Source organism: Sciurus carolinensis, chromosome 2 (genome assembly GCF_902686445.1).
Source record: "Sciurus carolinensis chromosome 2, mSciCar1.2, whole genome shotgun sequence".
Classification (NCBI taxonomy): domain Eukaryota; kingdom Metazoa; phylum Chordata; class Mammalia; order Rodentia; family Sciuridae; genus Sciurus; species Sciurus carolinensis.
In genome coordinates this window covers 117,110,007-117,124,881 of record NC_062214.1, presented here as the reverse complement: position 1 = coordinate 117,124,881, position 14,875 = coordinate 117,110,007, and the positions used below count along the sequence as shown (strand labels likewise).

General features: G+C 43.8%; 1 protein-coding gene and 1 long non-coding RNA gene across 2 annotated transcripts in view; one reads left to right on the top strand and one right to left on the bottom strand.

The window, feature by feature from the left end:
• Positions 1 to 1,108: 1,108 nt before the first annotated feature.
• LOC124971702 (actin, alpha cardiac muscle 1) lies at positions 1,109 to 6,517 on the bottom strand. The gene is made up of 7 exons (XM_047535353.1): positions 6,362 to 6,517; positions 5,580 to 5,730; positions 4,101 to 4,425; positions 3,255 to 3,416; positions 2,932 to 3,123; positions 1,946 to 2,127; positions 1,109 to 1,434 (listed from the first exon to the last, which is right to left on the bottom strand). The coding sequence occupies exons 2-7, from the start codon at positions 5,706 to 5,708 to the stop codon at positions 1,291 to 1,293; spliced, it is 1,134 nt and encodes a 377-aa protein (XP_047391309.1). The 5' UTR covers positions 5,709 to 5,730; positions 6,362 to 6,517; the 3' UTR covers positions 1,109 to 1,290.
• The window catches only part of LOC124971713 (uncharacterized), a 28,610-nt gene continuing 18,934 nt past the window's right edge, over positions 5,200 to 14,875 (top strand). Inside the window, exons 1-2 of the long non-coding RNA XR_007106334.1 lie at positions 5,200 to 5,321; positions 10,879 to 10,998. This is a non-coding gene — a long non-coding RNA (uncharacterized LOC124971713). The remainder of the gene's footprint in view (positions 5,322 to 10,878; positions 10,999 to 14,875) is intronic.

The following is a 14,875-nucleotide window of genomic DNA, read 5'->3' as shown; positions in this document are numbered from 1 at the left end:
CAATCTGTGTCTTAGTTCACACAATAGATAAAATTTATTAAACCCATCAAAACCCCTGTGAGCTCTCACAGTTTGTGAACAATTTTTTAACTTAAAAATGAAAAATCTTAAAGCTTTTGTAATCAGATTGAAATCTACCTTTCCCAAAAGGTTTCCTAAAATTCACCAGCTCCTATGAGGCTACTGTAGGCCTGGCTTCTGCCCCATTTCCTCCTGCTGAGATTTCCTCCCTGTCTTCTTAGCTCTCTAAACTGAACTATTCTTCAAGAGCCTCGCCCATGTCCATCTCCTGAAAGCCTCCCAGACCACATATGCCTATAGGGTATGTGAGCCTCTTAAGGGAAGCACACTCTAATCCTCCTGGCATGCTCCACAGAATCCAGCATGAAGCAGGGCAAATTTTGTGGCTCCCCCAACCCTTGTTCCCTTAGCACATCAGTCTTCACTCCACTCAACCCAAGATCCCAAGATTACAAATGAAGAGACTGAAGCTCTCGGCCACACAGTTACTGACTAGGAAGTTTCTGGCTCCTGCTTCCTCACACTTATTTTGAACATGTTTAGTGATCTTGAGTTGTTTAGAGCATATTTGCAATGAGACATGGCTAAGTCTGTCAGCTGAACTTGTGTTTCATGCATAGCCCTCAAAAATACAACTGCAGAATCCAAAGAAATAAGAAGATAAGCTAATTTGTATAAGATAATCTTTGATCTTCTCATTACATCCGTGTGTGAGATCCACAATGTTACAAAAACAACTGGAGTGAATGCTAAAAACAACAATGTTCAGTGTCATTCTTAGCAAATCATCTTAAAACATTGTCTTGTAGTTTCCATTTCTTGCTTACATGGAGCTAAACCTAATGGAGCTTACTTATAAGTTACAAAGTACATTCATGATTCTGTCCCAAAATATGAAATCAAAACATAGTACTAGCTCAGTGTGACACTTATTTATCTGATGAACTTTATGATAGTACTAGCTCAGTGTGACACTTATTTATCTGATGAACTTTATGATACTGTACTATTATAATGCTCAGGGTATCAAAGCAAATGCCTGCCCCACCTCAAGTCTACCCCAAAAGAGAAATAAGAGAGGCTTTTGTAGGTTGCAAGTCCTGGTCTGGTTTATTTATAAAGCAATAAATATTAGAAGCACAAACAAACTGCACGTGTGTAAACAAACTGTACAATGATTGATGAGAGATGAGGAAGGGTGGTTTGGAAGATCCCAACAAGCATAATAACGTCATCCTGAATGTAAGAGAGACTAAGAGAGAAGGCACCTTAGAAGCATTTGCGATGGACAATGGATGGGCCTGCCTCATCATACTCTTGCTTGCTAATCCACATCTGTTGGAAGGTGGACAGAGAGGCCAGGATGGAGCCCCCAATCCAGACAGAGTATTTACGCTCAGGGGGAGCAATAATCTGCAGAAAGAAAACAAAAACTTCCAGTGAACTCTGAGGTTCCAAGCAATGGAACGAGTAACATGTCAGAAATATTAACAGAAAGAAATTAGATAATAATTCACTATAATGTAGGACACTTTGTATCACCAAATATTATGATAATCAAGTTTTATGAACTTCCCTCTTTTTCATCATTTCCATTATTAAAGACTTTACAAAAAAGAATTTCTCCACTCTCTGAACTAGAGTATAATGTGGCAACAAGCTAATTGCATGGTGAAGGCTAACCCAAAAGTTGGGGGGCTTAAATGTGTTCAAAGAGTTAGCTATATTTTTTCCCAAGAATTTATAAAGTTTTCTGTCTTGGGGAAAGTACTGTAAAAAAAAAAAAATCAAGAAAAGTGCTAGAAAAGCTGACAGGTAAAGTTTATGGGAGTTGGGAAGCTACGTGTGAGGGAAAAGGAGGAATGAAGTTCGACTTGCAATGCCAAGATCTGTGCTGGTCCTCCCACCCACAAAAGTTCTTTACCTTAATTTTCATGGTGCTAGGAGCCAGAGCAGTGATTTCCTTTTGCATACGATCAGCAATACCAGGGTACATGGTAGTGCCTCCAGATAAGACGTTGTTGGCGTACAGGTCTTTGCGGATATCAATGTCACACTTCATGATGCTATTGTAAGTAGTTTCATGGATGCCAGCAGACTCCATGCCTAGAAACAAGTTTTTTTAAAAAATCACAGCATATTCAAGCTGCAATTCAATGTGGAGAGAACATTCTGCTGGGCAGAGAGAAGAGAACAGGACTCCTCTGTGTTGGTGAGCTGCCACCACTTGTCACTGAAACACATGTTGCCCTATAAGATACAGTGCAAGGAATATGTGGAACAGGTGTCTCTTGAAAGAACTAACAGAAAATCCATCATAGATGAACAGGAAACAAACAACTGTGTTTAGCATCTATTTGGAGTGAACACCTTCTGTACCCATCAGATGTATGCAGAGGTACTGCAAATGGCTAAAACAAACATTTAAGTTAAATGAACATACTTTTTATTTATGGACTAAAATCACATCCAAGCTTCTTCTTGGAAATCACTGCTTAGGAAAGATGTTTGGTGACATACAAATCTCCCATTATCACTATGAGTAAGTGTGTGGTTGCATGAGTAACTTAAAGCAAAGTCTAACTACTTGGTAATGGAACTTAATGAAATAACTCAGCTCTCTTGAGTAATTACCCTTCCCTGCATATATGTAATATTCAGTTACTGCTGGGTCTCATCCTTGGAGATGAACCCAGCATGTCATCCTTGATCACATCACTAGAGCATCATTAATGAGCCATCAGGACTTGAGGCTGAGCTGTGTGGGACTCCAAGCTACAACTTCACTCAAGGGTCTCTTAATTCTTCTAATTATATTGGATTTTACTCTGGGAGACCCCAAGACTCTCAGGAAAAAGCTGTGCCTCAGCACCTGACCCCACAACTCACCAACCTGACCCCACAACTCACCAATGAAGGAGGGCTGGAAGAGCGTCTCAGGGCAGCGGAAACGCTCGTTGCCAATGGTGATGACTTGGCCATCAGGCAGTTCATAGCTCTTCTCCAGGGAGGAGGAAGAGGCAGCTGTGGCCATCTCGTTCTCAAAGTCCAGGGCGACATAACATAATTTTTCTTTGATATCACGGACAATTTCACGTTCAGCTGCAGAAATAAAGAGCATCACAGTCAAGCTCTGAAGAAAGAAGCCAGTCATGGTGATCCTCTGAGGGAGGAAAAAAAGTATACACATGCTGTGACAGATAAGACACACACACACACACACACTCACTCACCAGTGGTGACAAAGGAGTAGCCACGCTCAGTAAGGATCTTCATGAGGTAGTCAGTGAGATCCCGACCAGCCAGGTCCAGACGCATGATGGCATGGGGCAAAGCATAGCCCTCGTAGATGGGGACGTTGTGGGTTACACCATCCCCAGAGTCCAGAACAATGCCTGTGAGAGGAAATAGACAAGAACAAGGTAAATCTCTGTAGACTATCACTTTAGTCCTGGTAAAACCTACTTCCAGTCTCAGCTGAGAGATATAAGACTGGGCACTAATCCAGATAAAATCAGATCCCTTACAGACAAAGAATAAAAATGAGCATAATGGATAGATACTAAATCTAAAGCCAACAGAAGCCCATCCTTTAAAATATTGGAGTAGAAAATTTTCCTGAGAATACTTTCCAATGACCATCCCTCTTATCAACCATTAGCACGTTATGTAAGTGTCTAGCGGGTTTTTCTTTGCTCCAATCTAACTTGCACATTTTTCTCTCTTTTTTGATTCAGACCCTATTGGGAATGTGTGTTTTCCTTGAAGATGTTGCCCAGGGGCTGTAATGGTATAAACACATGGTGACTGCTGCATTCCCAGTTGCTACATTGTGCTGGGCTTTGATCTTCAAAATAAGGGAAGGATCTAGCTCCTCAAGCTGCTAGCTCTTGCAATAAGTGTGCTCTGAAACTAACCTCAGGGAACTATTGTAACCTTTCTTTTTTAGCATGGACACCTTGCTGGAGGGAGTGAGGGAAGGGGTTACTCTTCTTTTCAATTGAGGAATCAGACTCAGAGCAAGGTCAGTGGTTTGGGAACATGATGAATCAGTGTCCAACGCCACAGCCCAAGCATACCTGTGGTTCTGCCAGAAGCATAGAGGGACAGCACCGCTTGGATGGCCACATACATGGCAGGGACATTGAAGGTTTCAAACATGATCTGGGTCATCTTCTCACGGTTGGCCTTGGGGTTCAGCGGGGCCTCAGTGAGCAGGGTAGGGTGCTCCTCGGGGGCCACACGAAGCTCGTTATAGAAGGTGTGGTGCCAGATCTTCTCCATGTCATCCCAGTTGGTGATGATGCCATGCTCAATGGGGTACTTCAGAGTCAGGATACCTCGCTTGCTCTGGGCTTCATCACCTACATAGGAATCCTTCTGCCCCATACCCACCATGACTCCCTGTAAGAAGAAAAAGATAGGGAAATCATGCTTCCACCATGTCAGGAATATAATCAGCATCTTATCAATCTGTGTCTAACTGCCCAAGTCAAGGTACATCTTGAAAACATCAGAAATAGTAAAAAAGTAGAATTTTACCTTAATATAGAAGACTCATTTAAAAATCAGTCTTGTACCTTATCACTCCACAAAGATGTATAATTCTGTTGTTTAGAATATAATTGAGGAGGGGGAATAAAGCTATTTCATTGAAGAAGCAGAGTCTCACCTCAATTTTAAAATGCCTTCATTATTAAGTTTATCACCCAAGTCCAATAGAAAATAGATGGTTACATTCAGGAATGACTGAATTAGTGACACATCCTATTTCTCCTAAGAAAAGATTTTGACATTCATCAAGTGAACATAAAAAGATGGACTGATTGGCCACTGCCAGTCCGATGCATCCCATCCAGACCTATCCTGGATACTGGTCACTCACCAACACTGAGGACTAATAGCTCTCCTCCCTGGCAGCCTGTCTGGCCAGGCCTGTGACAAACCCAGAGAGCATGGCATTGCTTTTAATAAACAGGTGGTATGTCACTATCACCATGGCACTCACTCTGTCACGTCTGGCTTCTAAAAATGCAACAGCCAGGAAGGAGAGAGATTACATCTTTTGGGAGCCCTGTGAATTGGCTGTGAACAAGAGAGAGGAATGTGGGTTGTGTCCAGGTTGGTTGAGGGGAGTTATATTATTTCAAATTTTGAACAGGGCTGAAAAGGGGCGGGGGTGGGGGAGAGAAAACCACATGTATAAGAGGTACAGAAGACACCGAGGACTAAAAATCCAGAAGGTCAAGAGTGGAGACAGTCAATGGCTTTTCCCAGGAGGCAGCTGGACCGGTTGACAGGTGTGCCACTGAAGTAGACTGGGGGAGCGTGTACATTTCTTAGTATTCAAGGGCTTGGTAGGGGTATTGCTTGTCTTGGCTTGAATCTGAAACTAACCCAAGTTGTCCTTATTTGACCCAAGCTGTTCATGAAAAAGCTGGGTCAGGAGAAACATTTCCTAAATTGCTGGACTGACTGAGGAGGTGGCAGGAAGGGGTGCGGAGTGGGCCTGGGGGCTGCCCCATCTGGTAGTCGGCCAGGAAAGTCAGAAAATGTACCTGGTGGCGCGGGCGGCCCACAATTGAAGGGAAGACAGCGCGGGGCGCGTCATCGCCGGCAAAGCCGGCCTTCACCAGCCCAGAGCCATTGTCGCACACCAAGGCAGTGGTCTCCTCGTCGTCGCACATCTTGGCACAGCTTCAGAGGGGTCTGCAGGTTGAGGAAGGGAAGGTGGGCCACATTCAGCGTCTGCAGAACTGGCCTTGTCCTTACCAGGAGAAGGGGCTAGAGCAAAAGGTGGATTCTAGGGGATGGGGCAGGATGGGTGCATCCTTCGAGACATAAAAAGAAGGCCAAGAAGAAGCCACGGAGGAGATTGGGTTCGTAGAGAAGAAAGAGAAACCCACCCAGGTTCCCTGGACCAGAAGTGCCACCCCCCGCCCCGGGCTCAAGGAAGGACTGTCCCAACTACTCTGAAGAACCAATCCCTTAGCAGGTCCTCCTCGGCCCTTTTCACCTTTCACAAACTGGGACTCCACTCTCCCGCCCTACGCACACCCCATGCCTTGCCCCAGTGGAAAGAAGAACGCACCAAATCAAAGACAAAAAACGCCCCTGGCGGAGGGTTAGGGTCGCGGGACTCGCTTTCCGCGTGCTTCTATCCCTCAAGGTCCAAAACTTAGCACTAAACAAGTTAGAACCTCATCAAAAAGTATTTTTGGGGAAAAAAAACCCCGACGGGGAGGAGGGCCGGCGCGGGCTACGGCCAGGGGCGCAGCTGGTGTCCCGTGCGGCCGCGGAGCCGGGCGGGGAGCGAGGGCGCAGGGCGTCGCTGACTCACCGTCCGCGGCTCGGCTGGGCTCGGCTGGGCTCGGCTCAGGCGGCGGCAGGCGCTGGGTGCCCGCGCCAGGAGCGCAGCTTTATAGCGCGCTGATGGACGGGGTCAGTTGGAGCCACCGGGGGCAGGGGTGGGGGGCCCGCGGCCTGCCACCTTGCCTTATTTGGTCGCCTTAGCACCATCTAGGACCGCCGAGGCCATTCATGGAGGCAAGGGCAGGGGAGAGGATCAGCCGGGGGGCTCCCAGACCATGTAAGGAAGGGGAGGGGGCAGCCAGAGGAATGGCCAAATAGGGAGCTAGGGAGGGGCAGACGCTGGAGGGTAGGGGGCAGGGGAAGACTAAGTGACGCCAACCCTCCTCTCCCCCTTCCTGAGGTGGGGGAGCTCCCTGGATGGGCTGTGGGTTTGTTTCTCCACACTCCTGCCGGCCTAAGAGACAATAAGCCACATGCAAGAGGAAAGGCTTGGCGCCCTGCCCTCTGCTAAGGGGTCCTGACAGCTGGGCCGGGGCAGCAGGGGAGCGACAACAGCTTCTCATCTTCCAGGACTGGGAGGTGGAGGAACAGATCCCTGGCAGTTCTCTTGGGCACAGAGGTTACCACAGCCACACGTTCAAGTGGCTCAAAAGGGGCACCCTTCTGGTCTATCCCCCACCATCCTGAGATGGGGCTTTGCTCATCTAGATGAGAAAACTGAGATTAATCAATCTAAGTCCCAATCCACACAGGGATCAGGGGCTGGCATGGAAGAGACTGACAAGGGTTACTTTGAGAGTCCAGCCAAGTCTTGCTGTAGAAGAGATCACCCCAGATACCAGGTACCACTTATCCATGCTGCAGGGGTTTTGCTCCAGCTCACACTCTCATTTTTAGGCCAGAAAAGGGTCCCCTGATGATAAAGTGAATGAAGTCACAAATGCCAAAAGTAACTTGGCCACTTGCCGTGGGTAGATGAACATCTTTAAATTGGGGACAAAGGTCTCCATTCCAGGTAGAGGCAAGACAGAAAAAGCAAATACTCTTGTTGAGAAGATAACAAAGAGCTACTTAAACCATAAGAACATATCAAGTCTCCATATTCAAAGTACAGTCTGTGGACCAGAGTGTCCTCAACCTGGGGATGCGTTAGTAATGCAGAGTCTCAGGCTCCAAAGCAGACTACCGACTCAGAATCTGCTTTTCAGTAAGGTTCCAGTTTGACTTGTGTGTACATAAAGTAGAAGAAGCACTGGTATAAATTACTAATATCAGTTCCTTCATAGGAAAAAGGTTTTGAAGGATTGAGGGATTTTTGAGAAGGAAAAAGAAAGATGGCATGAAGTGAAGGAGGGGGAGGGACCAGGGAGATATAAGAAGGACAAGGGTCACTGGTTTGCCCTGGGGTGCCCTGTATTCTCAGTTCTTGACTAGCACTAGGATTTTTTAATGCTTGTGCTTTTCCTCCAGTTCACACCAGTTAAAAATAGAAAACTGGGCACAGGCATCCCTCTCTAGAGTGGTCTTGGATTGATATGCTAAGGAGGCCTGCTGATTAGATACTTGTCCTGACTGGGGAATGTTAGGCACTCCCCTCTGAGCTCCCCAACCATGTTTGGGTTGGTCTGGAGAAGAAACTACAGGGGTAGCTAGGTGATGGAGCCAGGTGAGAGGCCTGGCTGGCATCGCCCCCTGCTACACGGCAGGCATAAATGCACCCGTTGGCAGGATGCAAAGAGCAGAACTGACTTGGCTTAGGCAGATGCTGAAGAAGCAAGGAAAAAGAGAAATGGAACTGGCAATGGAGCCAGACAGCCCAGGCTTCAAATTCTGCCTCTGTCACTTACTAATTGCTGTGTATCTGATCTTGGGCAAATCTGTAAACTTTCCTGAGTCTCCAAAAAGAGACACAATAACTTTTCTTCTAGGGGTTACTGAGTATTATAATACTGAAAGACAAATGGCATGTCATATAGAAGATAAAAGTGCATTTGATCTGTATTAGTAATAAAGATACTTCTGGAGGCAGCAGTAACTCTCACTTTTAAATAATTTGGTCGATTTTATTCATTTGTTGATTCAACAATGTCCTACTGGTTGTGGGACAGGAACTGTGCTAGTCACAGGAGCACAGTGATACACAACACAGAGCAGGACTCATCCTCCGTGGCCATCTCAGAAAAGTCAGAGACAAGGCACATGCCAGGAAGGAAAAGGGGGTGTCACTGGGATCATCAGAAAAGGGGGAATCTAAAAGATGGTTCAGGGAAAGTCTTCCTGGAGAATTAGCATTTACTTGCTTTTAAAGCAGAATAGAACTGAAGTTCGTGAACATTTGCGTGAGATAGAGTGGCTAATGGGAGCTTTGCATGTTCACTACCCTTATGGTAAAACTCCCTGGAACTACTCCTTAAGATATAACCAGAATCCTTAGTAATACTTTTAGGGCTCAGGAGGCCAATTCCAGCTCACCTGTTCCAGGATCGTGGGTCCTAGTGAAGGATGGGTAGATCAGTGGAAGACCAGTTGTGTGAAGCAATATTCACTCTTAAAATGTTTTAAAAATATGTTTTGTATTCCATTCAATTTTTTTTTTTTTTCATTTTTTGGTAGTGAGGATTGAACCCAACCAAAGGCACTTCATCACTGAGCTACATCACCAGTCCTTTTGTTTGTTTGTTTATTTTTTAATTTGAGGCACGGTCACAATAAGTTGCTTAGGGTCTCCCTAAATTGCTGAGGTTGGCCTCAAACTTGTGATTCTCCTGCCTCAGCCTCTAGAGCTGCTGCGATTAGAGGCTTGCTCTACCACCCCTGGCTCAATTCATTTTTTAATACTTGGAGTGTATTGCTGTATGTGTTATGTGTATAATAAGAAAGATACTTTTTTCTTAAGGATTTATGGTAAAAACACTCAAAATCCTTTCTTTTAGCATTTTGAATCATGCACTTTATTATCATTATCTATAGTCATCCTGCAGTGCAACTGCAAACCAGAACTATTTGCTCCTGTGTCCCTGTTACCTAGTATTAACTGATCATTCTCTCCCCACCCTACTCTCTCAGTCTCTGGTAGCCACCATTCTACAATGGTTTTAGATTCCACATATGAGTGAGATCATGAAGTGCCTGTCTTTTTATGCCTGTCTACTTCACTTAACATCATGATCTTCAGTTCAATCTATGTTGTAACAAATTACAGGGTTTTATTCTTTTCTATGACTGAGTAGTATTTCATTGTGTATATATACTAAGTTTTCTTCATCTATTCATCCATTTGGTTGTTTCCATTTTTTTGACTATTATGACTAGTGCTTCAGTAAATACTGATATGCGATTGCTGGATCATGTTGTAATTTTAATTTTTTGAAGAAAAACCATACTGTTTTCCTTAATGACTGTACTAATTTACATTCCAACTAGTGTGCATGGTTTTCCTTTCATCCACATCTTTACCAACACATTTGTATTTGCATTTTTTTTTTTTTTTTTTTTTTTTGCGGTGCTGGGGATTGAACCCAGGGCCTTGTGCTTGCAAGGCAAGCACTCTACCAACTGAGCTATCTCCCCAGCCCTACATTTGTATTTTTGATAATACCCATCCTTACTGTGGTGAGGTGATATCTCACAGTGGTTTTGATTTACATTTCTCTAATCAGTGATGTTGAGTATTTTCATTGTGTGTCTAGTGACCATTTCTATGTCTTCTTTTGAGAAATGGCTATTTGAATCCATTGCCCACTTTTAAAAATTGGGTCATTTGTTGTTGTGGTCGTTTATTTTTGTTTTTCTATTAAGCTCAAATTCCCTGATATTTTAGATATTAACCCCCTGCCAGATATATGGTTTGCAAATATTTTCTCCCCTCCTATAGGTTGTCTCTTCACTGTTGCTTTCTTTGCTGTGCAGAAGCTTGTGAGTGTGATGTACTCCCATTTGTCTATTTTTGCTTTTATTTCCTGAGTTTGAGGGGCATTGTCCTTAAAGATTTATGATTGTTCAGTAATTGCTATTGTAAATTTTCACATTTAAAAAAAATCAAACCCTATTTTATATATTTTTAAATATAAGTCCATGGGAAAGTAAGATTCCATGACCAATTTTCATTTAACACAAATTTTTGGACATCCATTTCATTTGAAACTTAAGATTGACTATCTCAACTACTTAAGTGTATAAAGATAATTTCTTCACTCTGCTGGTACATTCTAGATTTCTAGACATGCTTTTTAAAAAAAAATTGTAACAAAATAAACATAACATCAAATTTACTGTCTCAACTATATGAAAGTTTGCAGTTCAAGAGTGTTAAATACAAATTGTTGTGCGATATCCCAACTTTATTTTAATTTATTATTATTTTGCTGTATATTATTAGTTTGCAGATTGAACCCGGGGGCGCTCTACGCCTGAGCTACTTCCCCAGCTCTAAAATGCTGAGGCTGACCTGGAACTTGTAATCCCCCTGCCTCAGTGTGCGCCTCCACTCCTGGTTCTTAATTTTATTTTTATGCCAGTCATAACTCAATTGATTTCCAAACCTAGGAGTGGCTATGTCCTGCATTTTGAGAGAGATTGGGTCATATCCTAGAAGTTCGGAACCACTGAGCCTGCTTTGCTGAGGTCATACCGATGAGCTGATGGTAGTGTGAGATTCCAACCCAGGTACCCAGGCTGGGCTTGTTCCTAACCACCACCCCAAGTGCCTTCCTGTCTGCCTTGAACTGCCCTTTCTCAGAAGAGGATGCTGAAAGTACCTGCGCCTCTGCTGCCTAACAAAAATTCAGATTCGCGGGTTCCACCCTGGAGGACTGAATCTGCATTTTAAATGAACCCTCGCCCTCCTTCACCAGGTAATCTGCTCCCTCCGCAGAATCAGCGGCATCGCGTGGCCCTTCTTCCCCAACCCACGGCGCTGTGCTGGACGCCGCCCAAGCTGCCAGTGCTGGGCCGAGTCCAGCTTGGCTGACCTTGCCCATCCCAGTGGGACGGCAAAGCCCGGCGGTCCCCGGGGCTCTAGAGGGCCTGCGAGGCCCTTCCCGGTGCGGACAGGCCATGAGGGAGACGTGCCGGCCAAGCTGAAGGAACAGAAGGTGGGACTGTTCCCGCTGCCCTTGCCTCGGGGGAAGCCTGTTTCATCCACCATCTGCTGGGATCCGGAGGGAGCGGCCTAGCCTCCTCCCCGGCACTGGGGGATTAGCAGTCACTTATCTCAGCTGTTCCTCCATTCGGAGGTGTCGCAGTATTTACAGAGAAGCCAGAAACAGACCAAGCCACACTTAATTCCTCCCCACGAGCCCTCTCCAGCCCCTCCCGCCCCTTCTGCATTCTGTGTGCTAGGAGCAGGGAGAGGTTCTTTCTAGATCAGAGGAGGCGTGGGGGAGCCAGCCTTCCTAAACATTTCTGTTTTCTCTCCTTACACATTTGTTCAACCCCCACTGCCCTCTGGCAGGAGCTGGGTTTCAATTTTCATTAAAAGAAGAAAGTGACATGACAGGGATGCGAGCCCCCACACATCCCGGTGCTCAGAATCCAATACCAAGGCAAGGCTAAGGTTACCACGTTTTACATGCAACCACCAAGGAGATTAACCCAGGAGGCGGGTATTTCAACCCCAAATGGATTCTGTTCTTGGCAGATTCCAGCAGTCACTGCCTTCTGACATGATAAGACCAACTGCAATGGAGTCATTTAAAAAGGTTCAGAAAAGGAGGACAAGGAGGAAGGGGTTGGGGAAGGGATGGGGGAAGGGAGATGCTTCTGGATCCTGGCGTCACATGGGCTTAAATTATCTAAAGCCTATATTTTCACTCTCCTCTATCCTGATGTACGGCAGGAAAATCAGGAAGAATTTCTAGATAGCCTTTAAATTCCTTAAAAGGAGTTTGTCCTTCAAGAATGAAATGCTTACCCCTGTAGGGATTCTGCTTGGAAGGTATTCCTCTTAGTTCAGATTTGGCTTGCTCCCACACTGGCAGTAACTCTATTTATGGAGGTTCAGTTTTTCAAGTGTTACCTGGAGCAAGCCTGCTTTGCCTGGAGAGCCCAAACATGGCAACGTCCACCCTAAGTTTGAGTTTCTTGCTAGCAGAAGCACTAGTGGATATGCATAGGAGATGAGGTTTGAGCCCAGAAATTTCCTGAAGGCATTTTCACTCACCTGCCTAACGTGGAAATCTCTCTCCTATCAAAGATCACACATCTGACACACAATAATAGTATCAGTAATTAGACATTTATTGAACAATTCCTAGGGGCTGCCATTATCCTGAGAATTTTTATGTGTATATGGTCAACCTGGTTAATTTCTAGATAAACAGACTAAACAGACTGCCAACTACAGAATCCATATTACTGACCTGCCTTTGATATGATGTCACCAGCCTATATTAGGAAGATGTGTAAGAAATAGATTACTGCTTCTGTTGCAAGGACATTGTCCTAGATGTTCATCATAGGACATGATCTACTCTATGAACATCTTGGGAGAATTTCCTGTCTGACTCCAGTACCAAGAATAGTATTACTTCTACCAAGCAACTAGTTTGACTCTGTGGTCCCTGAATCTAATGACCAACCAGGTTTCTCTTTTGGTTGTGGCTAAGAGAAATCTTGAAAAATATATGACCCAACTATTACACAATTACAGGTCATTGTGATTTATTTTTATATACCCACCTCTAATTTTCATTTTTCTGCTTATACTTTTAACTTTCATTTCCCATCTATTCTTATAAATCTTTTGTGGAACAAAACAAAGGGTGGATGAATAACATAGATATGAGTGAACTTATGGAAATAATAGAGAATATTTGAATTAGAATTTGGGTGTCACTTTGTAAGTAGCCAAGAGCCCACATTGACTTGCATATATCAATAGATTTCTTCCACCCCAAAGGAAGTATATGCTAATGAAAAAAGCCCATTGCTTACAAAGTATAATAACATTTTGATTTTCCTTTTAGCATGGCAAGTAAAACTGGCAATCTAAAATAACATTTCCCCCCGTATAAAATAATATGTCCTTATTGTGGTAAACGAAGAAGCATTTAAAAGAATACAAAGAAAATGACATATCTGGGAGATTTGTAAAGCTCTGTTTTATAACTTCCCTATAATAAAATTAAATGTGACATGAAATTCATAAGGCCTTGCTTTCATATCTACTTATAGCCACTGGTCTGACAAATAGAACAAATAGTCTCCTATTCTGGTAGTTTGCAAGAATGTACACTTGTTCTTCAAAGAGAGACAAGCAATGCAAGGAATTTGCATTAAAAGCATTTCTTGGTCCTACTATTATAATCTAAATTATTTCTAGTCAACAGCTGGAACCAAAGAATGCCCAACTGTAAGCAGGCTCTGCCCTGGGGATTATATCATCCATATCTCACTTACGTATTTTAGAGGACTGGCTCTGGTTTCCACCTCAGCTGTTGAACTCTTTCAAAATTGCAGTCTAAAAACAGTGACCTGTTACAAACACAAAATTGAACTACACAAATATGTTACTAAAGGCTTTGTTTTTCTGTGGGGAGTCCGAAAGCAATTGCTTTAGGAAAAATCTTTACAATTGTTATATGATCAGCATTTCTAAACTCCTCTTGGTTGGGGCACAAATAACCAATTTATCTTACCCGCACAGCCTCTACTTTAATTTCAGAAATTAAAATAATAATAATAAAGATAATAATGGTTTTGCCTAAAGCCAGTGCTCATACCTAACCAAGGGAAAGAAACAAACTGTTCCTCCACAATATAAATAACTGAAAAGCTTTCTGGACCCATTACTTTCATCTGAATGTTGTCACTCACAAATAAGTAGGCCTGGGGCTTGTGGTATTTGAGTGAGAAGGGCCAGCCTTCAAGAACTGAGGGGGAAAAATCAGCAGTTAAACTGTGATGTAGCACTGAAAATTGATCAGAGCAACCTTGAGCATGACCTGAAGGATGGAACAGAGTAAAATACTACATCTTTATAGAGATGCTGCAGTGACTGAAAGCTCAAAGGTGAGAACATTTTTGTGGATAAACAGGAAAAGTACTCTCTTTTCAGCTAATCCTTTCACAAACTCTATAAATATGCAATCTTCCAGGTAGAGATTCTAGTTACTGTCTAATATTATAGCACGATATTTATTGCTGCCACAAAAAATTCACATTGGACTCATCTCTCCACCAGTGGTTATAGCCATCTTATTTCTGTACTCCCTGTTCAAAGTCAGAAGAGTCCAGAGCCCTGCTCCTAAGTATGCAGAGGAAGAGCTCTGAAGCCTTAAGCCAATCTCTTAGACTGGCACAAATGGTCATTTCTGGTATCTACCCAAGGATATCATCCTGAAGCTGCTAATGCAAGGTGGTAGATAGAGATGAGTAGAAAGGAGGTGGAGGTAGGGAGATGGAGATGGGGGAGTGACTTATGATACCCTCCGCCCTTCCCACCTGTTTCTACTTGATAGAAAACTGAACATCTATATCCAAAGCATAGATACTGGAAGTTTCTACTTCTCAGGTCTAAATATCAAACCCTAAAATGTCTTTC

Bases quoted from the DNA above. Each gene is read 5' to 3' on its own strand.
- LOC124971702 (XM_047535353.1), bottom strand. From the start codon at position 5,708: ATGTGCGACGACGAGGAGACCACTGCCTTGGTGTGCGACAATGGCTCT. The intron at 3,417-4,100 runs GTATGCTTGGGC...TTCCTCTCACAG, and splicing joins TGCTTCTGGCAGAACCACAG to GCATTGTTCTGGACTCTGGG. The intron at 2,128-2,931 runs GTGAGTTGTGGG...ACTTGTTTCTAG, and splicing joins CTTCCAGCCCTCCTTCATTG to GCATGGAGTCTGCTGGCATC.